The sequence below is a fragment of the Lotus japonicus genome, chromosome 6, assembly GCF_012489685.1.
Source record: "Lotus japonicus ecotype B-129 chromosome 6, LjGifu_v1.2".
Taxonomy (NCBI): Eukaryota; Viridiplantae; Streptophyta; class Magnoliopsida; order Fabales; family Fabaceae; genus Lotus; species Lotus japonicus.
Window position 1 is genome coordinate 52,314,861 of NC_080046.1, and position 11,784 is coordinate 52,326,644.

Below are 11,784 nucleotides of genomic sequence, written 5' to 3' on the forward strand. Positions count from 1 at the left end.
AAACCTAAACAAATTATGACATGCGATTTATCAAAAAAAAAAATTGCATGTCTGAGTCTAGTGTGTTATTTATTATAGGCTTTCTTTTTTTTCCTAAACCTTGATCTGTTGAAAGTCTCACATAGCCTCGTAGCCTATTTAAAAGTCTGTTTTATCATATGACATTCAAGTATACCAACAAATCTATTTGTACACATGTCAACAAACTTATATAACTAAAGAGAAAAAAATATAATACTATCATTATATCGTCTAAGTAAAAGTAAATAGGTCATCACTCTATATCTATGAAGGTTTATACGATCAAATAATTATTTAGTCTAAATGCTTAAACATATAAATAAGTCAATAAATATATAACTTTTTAATATTGTTATAGAAATAAAATCAAAAAATAATGAAATAAATTTATATTTATTAAAATAAATCGGTCTGTTAGGCTTATAAGGCTTTTCGAGTAGCCTAAGTCTAACATTTTTAATCATAAAGACTTTTCAAAAAGCATTGACCTTGTGTATTTATTAATTTGGCTTAACTTGACCTGAGTCTGATGTAGGCTAAGCCACAGGCCTCTGTCGGCAGCCTGCTGCACTTCTATCCCTGCGATGTATGTCATGAAAATTATTAAGTTTCAATCAAATTATTGTAAAAATATTCTTATAAAATGCAATCGTCGTTGTTGAACATGTATTTATAATCAAAAAGTTGAAGTTTTGTTTTTGAAAATTTGAAACCAAAACCGAAAATTACATAATTTCTTACAAAATTTATTAGTATGAAAATAACATTGGTATTGATATCAGACTATTCAGTTTTGAATATTTGACTTATCACGATCGTTTCAAATTAATTTGCACTATCATTTAGCATGTGTATTTGATTCATTAATTTATTAATGAGATTGAATAATGTTAGGAAACTTAATAATTTTAATAGCTAAATTTTGGAATGAAATTTATTAAGTTTCTATAATAATAAATATTGAGATCAATGATTTAGTAATTGTATCAATTTACATCAATTTGTAATCAAAGAAATTAAATAATGTTATGAAACTTAATAATTGTAATGATCAAATTTCGAGACTAAATTTATTAAGTTTATATAATAATAATGATTGAGATCAATGATTTTGTAATTGTATTAATTTATTACTCCCTCTGGTCCTTATTACAAGAAACAATTGACTTTTTTGGTTCATAGAATAATTAATGTATCTTTTACTAAATATAGACTAGATACATCAATTACATAATGAACCTAAAAAGTCAAATGTTTCTTATAATAAGGACCGGAGGGAGTATCATCATTTTCAAAATGCGAAATACTCTCCCCGCTCCTATTTATCTGTCCAGGAAGAGAAAGTTCACACAAATTAAGGAAATCAATTAATTGTATTGATTTTCATAAAAGTATTATTTGTTTTCCTATATAACCCTTTAGAATGTATTTTATCTTTCTTCATTTATTGTTTCTGTAAGGACATTTCTTGGAAAAACATCAATTAATACTCTCTTGAAACTCTAAAGTGGACAGTTAATAAGGAACGGATGGAGTAGGGGTGGCAAAACCCGTTTGGCCCACCTTTTTTGACGGGTTGGGTTAGGATTTTGAACCCAAATTTAAAAGTGGGTCAACCCAACCCAACCCGTATTTTGGCGGGTTAATGACGGGTTGGGTTGGGCTAGCTCGCCAACCCATTTTTCACTTTTTTTTTGAAATTTTTTAAAATTTATTTCTATTTTTATTCTTTCAGTAGATTATTTTAAGGTGCGCATATAATACGACAGACCTAAACTAAAAAAAAAAAATTATTTTGAAAACTCCCTTCAATGTATTCACCTATATAAGTTGCTGCTCTTATTCGTAGGTTATTTTTTGTCTAAAACTTTCATAACTACTCGACATTATATTTTATAATTGTTGATTGACTATTATTGGCTAAAGTAAACTCTTGTTACTAGTGAGGTTACAGTTTTACAACTTTTAATAACCACACATGATAAATATTTTTTTGTTATTGCTATTGGTGAGACTTTCTAGTTGAACTCATAACATTTAAAGATAAAGAACAAGTATAATTCTACTTTTTTCATGTGTCAACATATAAAAATTGAAAGATTGCTTAAAATTTCTCATTGCATTTCTTTTTTTATTTCACTACATTTTCTAAGTGGGCTAGCCCGCCAACCCGTTTTCCCGTCAAAATATGGGTTGGGTTGAGACTTTGAACCCAAATACCAAAAGTGGGCTAGCCCAACCCAACCCGCATTTCGACGGGTTAGTGGCGGGTTGGGTCCAACCCGGCCCGCCAACCCATATTGCCACCCCTAGGATGGAGTATATATGAGATAGAACAATACACCCTCCGGTCACATATATAAGCAAAAAACACTTTTTATGTTCATTCATTTAATAAATGTATCTAGTCATTAAAACAACTAGATACATTCATTAAATGAATGAACCTAAAAAGTGTTTTTTGCTTATATATGTTATCGAATGAAAGAATGCATAAAATTATGTGACATTATCAATCAACTAATTATTGTATGAGAAAATAGTAAAATCAAATCAGATAAAGGTCGGGAAAGTGCACCTAGAAGAGTTGTATTTAGTTTTGAAAATATATTACATTTACATTATAAGATAAGATAAAAATTCAAAAATAGATTATATTATAAGATGAGATAAGAATTCAAAACAGGAAATGGTGTTGTCTTCAGTGGTACAGTTTAAAACTGTCTCATGGTGGTTCAGTTAAAGGATATCCATCAGATATAATAGTTTAAAATTAAATGGTTGAGATTAATTTTGGTTGAATGTTAAATTTACTAAAATGTCCTTGACCCCAACGGGACCAGACCACCATCCTCAACATCTCTCACTTCCCTGCCCCTCTCTCCTCACCTCCGACCTGCCACCACCACCACCGCACAACGGGACCAGATCTCCTCCTTCAAAGATTCGTATCCACAAAATCTTCCACATCTGATATTCCAGATTCCTTCAACGAGTTCCTCTTTTTCTTTGCTGAGCCTTATGATTATGAACATGAGCAAATCTTAGTTCAAGATCTGAGCTTTCCAGATCTCCTCCATCAAAATTTCCAGTGCAGTGCAGATGAACAAGAAAAAGGTCTCAGTGCGATAAGGGATGGGGCGTTTTAGTTCGGAGGGGAGGTGGGAGAGGAAGAGGCGGCGGCGGGAGCAGAGGTCGTAGGCGGCAAGGGCGTTGAACGGAGGGAGCGGCTCAAGGACGTGGAGGGCGCTGCTTCTTCTTCATCCCTCGATCTCTCAATCCCCTGTAAGGCTGTAACCAAGACAGAATAAACAAAGCAGAACAATACAACCCTAATTCTCAAATTAAGAACCAAAACCACGTGATTGAAGATGGGCAATGGAGAATACATGTAAAGGTGGGTAAAGGGTAGATGGGGTTGGATCAAAATCGTATTTGATGATGATGTATGTATTCTTCCTCATATGCAATTGATAGCCCAGAAAAGGTCTGGAAAAATTGAGCAAGCGTTGAAGAAAGTGGTGAATTAGTGGTAGAAGGAGAAATATTGAAAATTTTCCCAAAAATATATGACATATTGGGTGGAAAACTTTGAAAATTCCCTTTCTGCTGATGTTCTTCCAGAATATGGGTCTGATTTGTTTCAGGTGAGGGGAGAGGTGGTGAGAGAAAAGGAGAAGAATGGAAGGTTAAAATAAAAAATGGACAATTTTATAATTATCATGTGAAATAGTGATTGCACCATAGTGAGTCAGTTTTTAACTGACCCACCAAAGACGTCGTCACAGGAAATGGGAAGGAACGGTTAAATATGTTTTTAGTTTTTACTACTTTAACCCAAGTTACTCAATATTATTTTTTACATCAACATGGTAAAAAGGTTCGAATCAGGAACCATACACGTGCACTCTATTATGCGACTCTTAACTTAAAAACAACTTCATAATCTCATCATCTTTTCTTCGATTCATTAACTCCCCCGAAACCACCACTCCGCCGCCACCATGTCGCCGTCCGCCGAAGATCCCGGCGGAGCCTGCCTATCCGACCCGCCGGAGACCAACGGCTTCCACAATGACACCAATACGCCGGACGAACCGACCTCTCCTACCGCGCCGCCGCCGCGTCTCCGTTCCCTCCGCCGCGCAGCCGCGCCGGAGAAGCTTCGGAAAGTCGCCGTCGCATCGGCGAAGGGCTTCTCGATCGGAGCTGGTCTCAAGGGCGGTCTCGCTCTCTTCGCGATCCTGGCGCGACTCACGCGGAAAAAGCCGCCAAGGTGAGAGATGAATAACCATTAACCAGAGAATGGCTCTAACTCGATGAACTCCATGTTCGCGTTTTGCAATGGTTGATTGGAATGGTTTATCTTTGTTCAGGAAGGAGATTGTGGTGTCAAATAGTGAAGCCATTGTTACTGCTTTGAAGGAGACACTGAGATACGGTCTCTTCCTTGGAACCTTCGCCGGAACGTTTGTGTCAATGGATGAGCTTATAGCTGCTGTTGGAGGCCATCGCAGGCATGTTTTACTTTCATATTTTCTTTTTCTGAAATGCATATAGTGTAACAGTAACTATAGGTCAGTTGTAGAAGTGATTCTGGATCTAAATTGTAGTAAGTGATTCAAAATACTGTGGTTTGAGCTACATGATTTTCAGTAATTGAATGAGTTTGTATTGTAGCACTTGAAGTTCTATCAGTTTTTGTTATGGTAGTGGCTTTTGTTTTGTTGGGGTTATGGAGTGAGAGTGATTGTGATTGGTTAAGTGTTGTGGTTTCAGGACAGGGAAGTGGAGGGCTATGTTGGCTGGGGCGGTTGCTGGGCATTCGATGCTTTTGACGGGGTTAGAGGCGCAGCACACGAGCTTGGCTATTTATATTCTCATGCGGGCTGCTGTCTTGGCATCTCGTTGTGGGATTAAGAGTGAGCGGTTTGGGAGAATTTGTAAGCCTCTCACGTGGAAGCATGGTGACATTTTCCTCATGTGTCTCTCCTCTTCGCAAATATTGTATGTAATCATCTTTTATGTGCTCTTTCTCTTTCTTGTTATTCATTCATTAGTTTTAGTTTTTACTGGGGAAAATATGTATTACTACTTTATTAACATAGTTGCCCTTGTTCATGCTTGCTTCTTTATAGTTTTTTAGCTCAGCTCTCCTTTGAATTGGATATCTTCTTTTCTTTTGAATCATGTATTGGTACGTTGCGGTTTCCATATTATCACTGTCTCTGTTTTACTTGATGGCTTCACAGTTTAAGGTTGTTGAGTGATGTGGATTCCAGTTGTTCTGCTCTGTTTGCGGATAAAGCATGACTGTATTAATATAGATTGATTCCAAGTGTGATGCTTTGTTGATATAGGAATGCTAATATATGTGCTCCAGTAAAACTCGATGCTGTTGGATTAAATAGTTTCGCATAATGAGTGGCTGGTCTAGTTCAACCAGTGAGCCTTTAACTACCGACTTTGATTTGATCGCTCATCAATTTGTAGCTAGTTATTTACCCTTTACTCATATTGTCCATGCTATGATTGCCTGAAGCTGCAGGACTTTGCCTTTCCTAGTTTTTACAATTCAATATACATTATTTGCTCATGATGTCCTCCTATAGCAGTATGTCAAGTTAATAGCTACTAGATAAATAGGAAGGTAGCATAGAGCAGAAAAGAACTAACACTGAAAAACATGTTGCTCATCTCTAAATTCTTCTTGTAATCCTTTCTTATATTTATGATATATTAAGAAAGCTTGACATAGCCATGAATTTGTTTATGCAGATATAGCCCTGGCATTTTCTTTCTGGGGCTATTTTTTTGAGACTGGAACTCACTTGATGCTACCTCCTTCTCTTTTTCTCTTAATAATATGATTAAAAGAAGTTTTTTTAAGAAACTTCAATGATAATAGAGAATATTTTGGTTTCAGGTCTGCTTATATATTAAAGCAAGAGAGTTTGCCTGCATCATATAAATCCTTTCTCAATAAACATGGTGGAAAGGATCCAGTTATCTTACAAGGTGTAAAAGATATAGCCAGTGGCAAGCCATTTACTAATTTGGATGCAATAGAGAAATACTACAAGACCGTGGGTGTCGATGTGAAATTAGATCCAAATATGAAAGTCCCATGCTCGGTATGAATTTAAGCATTTGGTGATTCTTGTCATTCTCTTTCAATCTCAATAAGTGTAAATAACACATGGAAAATAAATAAAGTAAAAGAAAACATAGGTATTAAACAGTGTTCAATATAGAAGTCCGAAGCTGAATTTGATTGCACTGTAACAGTAACAGTAGCATCAATTTCTTCATTATGACCAAATCATGTAAAGTTTGAGTGTGTGACTCTTATGATGGATTATGATTCATATTTAATCTGGGATTACATGTAACTTGTAAGCTTCATTTTACAAATGTCTGGAACTCGGTGGAACATATAGGTTTTGATCTTTCTTTTCTGTTCTGTGCCCTGAGAAAATTATCCATTCAATTTTAATCATATTTGTATTGAATTTCTCATTATTTTTGTTACGCATATAAATAGGGATTGGCCTTGTAATTGAGATATGTTGAATATTGTTGAGATAATGAAACCCCTTCTATCCCTTTGTTCTCTCTTCTCTGTCCCTATTCCCTCTCTTCTCCCTCTCTGAGATTCTGGTTGTATCAATTTTATTCTATTTACATTTTTGGGTGTTCAACTTTGTCATTCTTGCATGATGCTTCTTATTGAACTATGTACACCAAGTCCTGTTAGAAACATTTCACCTAGGTCTGGAAAATTAGTTGGTTCTCTGTTTAAAATCACTGATATTTCTGTTGCTTCTCTCGGTTTAAAATCGCTGATATTTTGCAGATTGTACATGGGAATCAATCATGTGGGGGGCACGTCCTTTCTTTTCTTCTTCAAGCCTACAAAAGAGCATTACCTGTTTATCTTCCGGTTTATTTGATACCTGCTCTAATAGTTCATAGAAAAGGACTTCTACAAAGGTGATACAAATGGAGTACATAGTAACCAATCTCTTCACTGATTTTTCTGTGAGAATTTTATGAAATATGTGTTTTATCAGGACTTTATTGGTGTCATCTGTCATGTATGGTTGATTTTGTCATGGGAAGGGCTTTGCGGGACGATAAATTATTCCTTTAACATTCTCTACACACTGTCAAAGTCTAGCACAAAATTAAGATCATGTTTTTTGTTATGGCATTCAAATAGATTATATCGTTTTTCACTTTTGCTCATACTGTCTGTTTTCATAACTGCAGGCCTAACACAATATTGGCCAAGGGTCTTGTTGGCACTGCGAGATCAAGCTTGTTTCTGTCTGTGTATTGCACATCTGCTTGGTTAGCATCTATAAACTTGTTCCGTGCACCGTTATTCCGTTATGGTTGTTTTGCTGCTAAATTTGTTAGTTTATGAGAATTGAGATGTTCAAGATTTCCAATTATGTTGAAAGTTGAAGTGAGATGCTGCCAATACGGCATGTGAGGGTCAATATGTTCCAACAGTTCAGTTGGGAAAATTGTCATTTATTAGAATAAATAAAAGATTTTTTGTTTATGCACTTGCTAGCCTTCTCATTATCTTATTCATCTTTGCTTCACCTTGACAATCAATTTTGTTGAAACTTGAAAGTGAGATGTATAATATGGATATCTCTATTCTTCATCAGGATGTGGACATGCTTTCTATTCAGGATCTTCAGAAGATGTAACGTTCCAATGGTGGCCATGGGAACAGTATGTTGTTTACTGTAGTCACATATTCTTATCTGTTTGCATTATCTGACATTTAGAGTTCTCCTCGAATTCAATTCACGAGAAAAATATATTATTTCAATTGCCTGAGCAGTTTTGTTTATACTAGTTGAATTTCGCATTTTCCTGCAGTTCCCTACTGGCCTTGCTCTGGCCATTGAGAAGAAAAGCAGACGAATAGAGATATCATTATACTGCCTTGCTCGGGCTATTGAGAGCTTCTTCACATGCATAGCTGATGCAGGATATCTGCCACAATCAAGAAGGATTAAGAGAGCTGATGTGATGGTTTTTAGCTTGTCAACAGCCATCATAATGCACTGCTATGCACAGGAGAGGGAAGTTTTCAAATCCAAATATTTGAATGTTCTTGATTGGGTGTTTGGTGTCCCTCCTCCTCCATGTGAAACCCCGCGATACAAAGATGCATAGATGGAATTGAACTGAATAGTCACTTTGCTCCTTGAAAAATATAGGGTCGATCACCTTAGTCACTGAAAGATGAAAATATCCCTGAAAAATGATAAGCGATCAATTTAGCCCTTGAAAGATGAAAGTTTTGTTAAATTTAGTACTTGAAAGATAAAACATGTAATAAATTTTAGGAACTATATTATACTTATTTTTTTTAGTTCGGGGACTAAACTTACTGATCTTGAATCTTTCGGGGACTAAAGTGACTATTCAGTTCAGTTGATGGAATTGCTTGCCCAGCAGAGTTTTTTATCTGAAAATTTGCCCCCGGCTTGGTGGTATGTAAATGATATTTCCCTCTCAAAGAGATTGGTGGCTGGGAACCTGAATATTGTATTAAGAAGGGAAGTACAACGATGGCAGGATGAAAATTGTTTCCTGGAAGCACTCTGATGAGATTGAAGGAGGTTTCGGCTGGTTATTGCGACATGAGATTTTTTCAAGCGAAGAGCAGACCAACTAATCTATTCATTGGAGCTCTGATCTTATTCACCAAAGTTGCTAAAACCACAAAGGATCAACTCCTCAGCTGTCTGTGTTTCCTGCTATACCTTCACATATACCATTTGTCTCCTGAGCACTAGATTATAAAAGAAAAAGGGTGTTTTTTACCCTTCACTTTGATTTTTTAATACTATTTAATTGAATTAAGTATTATTACATTTTTTTTCAAAATGAATTGTTTGTCATTGTCATGACAAACTTCAGATGAGATTTTCAGCAACATATAAGATGTAAATACATCGTTCCCGTCACTTTTTTTCTCTTTAGGAAAATTAACTTATTAACATATTTTTTTTCCCTGATGTTCAATTGGTACTAATTTGGTGCTTTTTGAAAAAAAAAAAGTTATTTAGTGATTCGAACATTGTATGTGATTTTTTTTTGTTACAAGTATGTGATTTTTAATTTTAATTTGGTTCTCAAAATAAAATTAGTATTAATCCTGAAGTAGTGAAAGTGATATTATTTTACTGAGTTAAAACCTTTAATAATGGATTTTCGGACAATCTTTGTGTGTGTTTTGGTTTTGCTTTCTTTGAAAAGTGGGATTTCCAAGCACCAAATGTGAAAGAAGGGTTAAAGACTAAAGAGTGATCCACGTTTAGTTGAAATTTGAAAACAACTAAAAAGCAAGCATGCCCGAATTGTCACTCGAATACTTTTTTAAGATCTCTCTCAATTAATATAATGATGTAATGCTATCTTCTTTGGAATTCTAGATATAATATATATGTACCATTTTGAAAACTAAAATGTGTTTTTCATAAAATATTACCGGTTGGTAAAGTAGTTGCATTAGGGTACCCAACTTCAACCATAGTGATTTGTTTATGCAAACGAACCAAATTTAGGATGCATTCAGAAGATATCTAGTGAGCAAAGTTGTTTTTTTAGTACAAAAATCCTCCAATGAGAATATGTTCAAGCCAAAAATCACATTTTGGTGAGGCTAATTTTTCAGTGGGGCTATAATCAGTGCACAAAACTTTTATTTTCGACAGCAAAAAATATATATTATTGAATAGGTAAAATTCATGAAAACAACTCTTCCACAAATAGAACACATCAACAAAACCCCACCAAACAAAACTACCCCAAAGATCACACTTAGGAAACGTATCTCATTAAAACCTTCCTATGAAAAACTCATTGAGATAAAAACCTAGTGAAGGAAAAAGAGTACAAAATCCCCTAGAAAAGAAATGCCTTTTAGACACTCTATCAAACCTTATTAAAAATCAAACATTGACCACCTAAACAATCACCTTTGATGGGCAAAACATCATTGTTAATTTTCACAGTGATTCTTTTGTCTAAACTTATCAAATGTAGAAAATACCAGCGTAAATAGAATTAGCTACTATTCATTGTATCATAAGTGGTACTACAATGTCAAACGCAAGGCAAATGCTGTGGCTCATTGTCTAGCTTCGAAACTTTGGTGGGATCATTTTCCCCTGGTCGTTGATAAGGCTTTGTTTGTAGATTCAGCTTTTGCTTAATTGATTAATATATGAAGTATTTGCCATCAAAAAAAAAATGTGGCACTTCAATGGAAGGCATTTAAAATCATAGTATACAATCTTTTAAATATATTCTGAACTTAGATATTAGACATTTATTTAACTAAAACATATTTTTATTTTTTTATAAATATAAAAAAATTGCTATCAAATTTTCCAATATGACCGGTTCAAGTTGGTGCAAAGTATCGATTTTCACCAACTCGACTTGGTTTGTACGGTTATGGGATTAAGCGGTTCCCAGTTCAACCCATCAAACTGGTCCAATTTTAACCACTCTAAAAATAAAAATGGAGCCGCATCCAGGTGAGATTCTAGTGTAGGTGGTACTATTGACAAAAAAAAAGGTGTAGGTGGTAGTGTAGATGAATAGTTGCTCAAGTGGACTAATCGACATTTAAAATGTTGCAAATTGACATTAAATCAAAATTAAGGTGCCCACTAGGGTGGGCAATTATCATTTTGGTCCACCGGTGCACCAGGGGTATTCTTGACTTTGCCCCAGGGGTATTTCAGACTTTACTCAGTCCTCTTCTTCTCTCTCCCATTCTCCTCTGCGGCTCTGCCCCTCCCATCCCTGTCGCCCATTCGCCATTACTGCAAGAACCGAAGGTACTGGACCAAAGGTGGCTCCTTGAGAAACATCCCAGTTGGTAGTGGAACCAGAAAGACCACAAAGAGTTCATCATCAACCTCCAAACGTTCTTCATCATCTTCCCCTTCACCGTCAATCTCTACCGCAACAAATCCTACAACAACAGTGTCTGACCCGACCCGGATCCTCACTGACCAACGTTTAGAATGCCCAGATCCATCAATCACCCCGCAGCAACCTGAGAAGAGAAATAGCAACCACCGCCTTGATGGATGTGGGAGGGGAAGCCACGACTGAAGAAGAGCGGCCAGTAGCGTCGGCGGCGGTCGTGGATTGCAGATCTGGCGCGAGTTTGAAGCAAACCCGTGTTGGAGTGTGACTGGGTCGCGTGTGTTGTTCCTGGTCGCGGGTTGTAGATCTGGAGTAGCGTCGTGGGTGTGCGACGCGGAAAGAGAAGGCGGCGCAGAGGCGGCGGGAAGTCTGTGGTGCGGCCGGAGGTGGAAGCGGGGAAGCGTTCATCATCAGCCATTAGTTTACCAGACAAGATCTATATCCTCGCGCCGGGAAACCTGATCTTAATCCTCCTCCGCCGCTCAACCTCCCTCCCTTGGTCTAACCGTATGTCACTCTCTGGAAAAGCGACCGAGATCGCCGCCAGGAGCGGTTATGCCACAACATGCCGGAGGTCGGCCCGAGATTCTACCCGGCGTGCGCCGGCGGAGCGGCGACGTCCAAGAGAAGCAGTGTGAGAGAGAGGGTTTGAGAGTTGGATTAGGGTTGAATATTCATTTACCTTTATGCCCTTTTAACTTCTATTCCATCTTCACCGTTGATTTAAGGAATATTCTAAGAATCTTAGATCTAATGGTATTTAATCATTGGTGCACCGGTAGACCAAAA

General features: G+C 36.6%; 1 protein-coding gene across 1 annotated transcript; it reads left to right on the forward strand.

Moving 5' to 3' along the window:
• The first annotated feature begins 3,952 nt into the window (after positions 1-3,952).
• On the forward strand, positions 3,953-8,928 carry LOC130724353 (uncharacterized). Its single transcript, XM_057575560.1, has 8 exons — positions 3,953-4,297; positions 4,398-4,538; positions 4,801-5,028; positions 5,948-6,155; positions 6,878-7,014; positions 7,294-7,374; positions 7,704-7,770; positions 7,921-8,928. The coding sequence occupies exons 1-8, from the start codon at positions 4,026-4,028 to the stop codon at positions 8,218-8,220; spliced, it is 1,434 nt and encodes a 477-aa protein (XP_057431543.1). The 5' UTR covers positions 3,953-4,025; the 3' UTR covers positions 8,221-8,928.
• Positions 8,929-11,784: the final 2,856 nt, after the last annotated feature.

Excerpts from the sequence above, each read along its gene's own strand:
- LOC130724353 (XM_057575560.1), top strand. The coding sequence starts at position 4,026 with ATGTCGCCGTCCGCCGAAGATCCCGGCGGAGCCTGCCTATCCGACCCG. Across the intron at positions 6,156-6,877 it reads ATATGAAAGTCCCATGCTCG|ATTGTACATGGGAATCAATC; the intron begins GTATGAATTTAA and ends GATATTTTGCAG. Across the intron at positions 7,015-7,293 it reads AGAAAAGGACTTCTACAAAG|GCCTAACACAATATTGGCCA; the intron begins GTGATACAAATG and ends TCATAACTGCAG.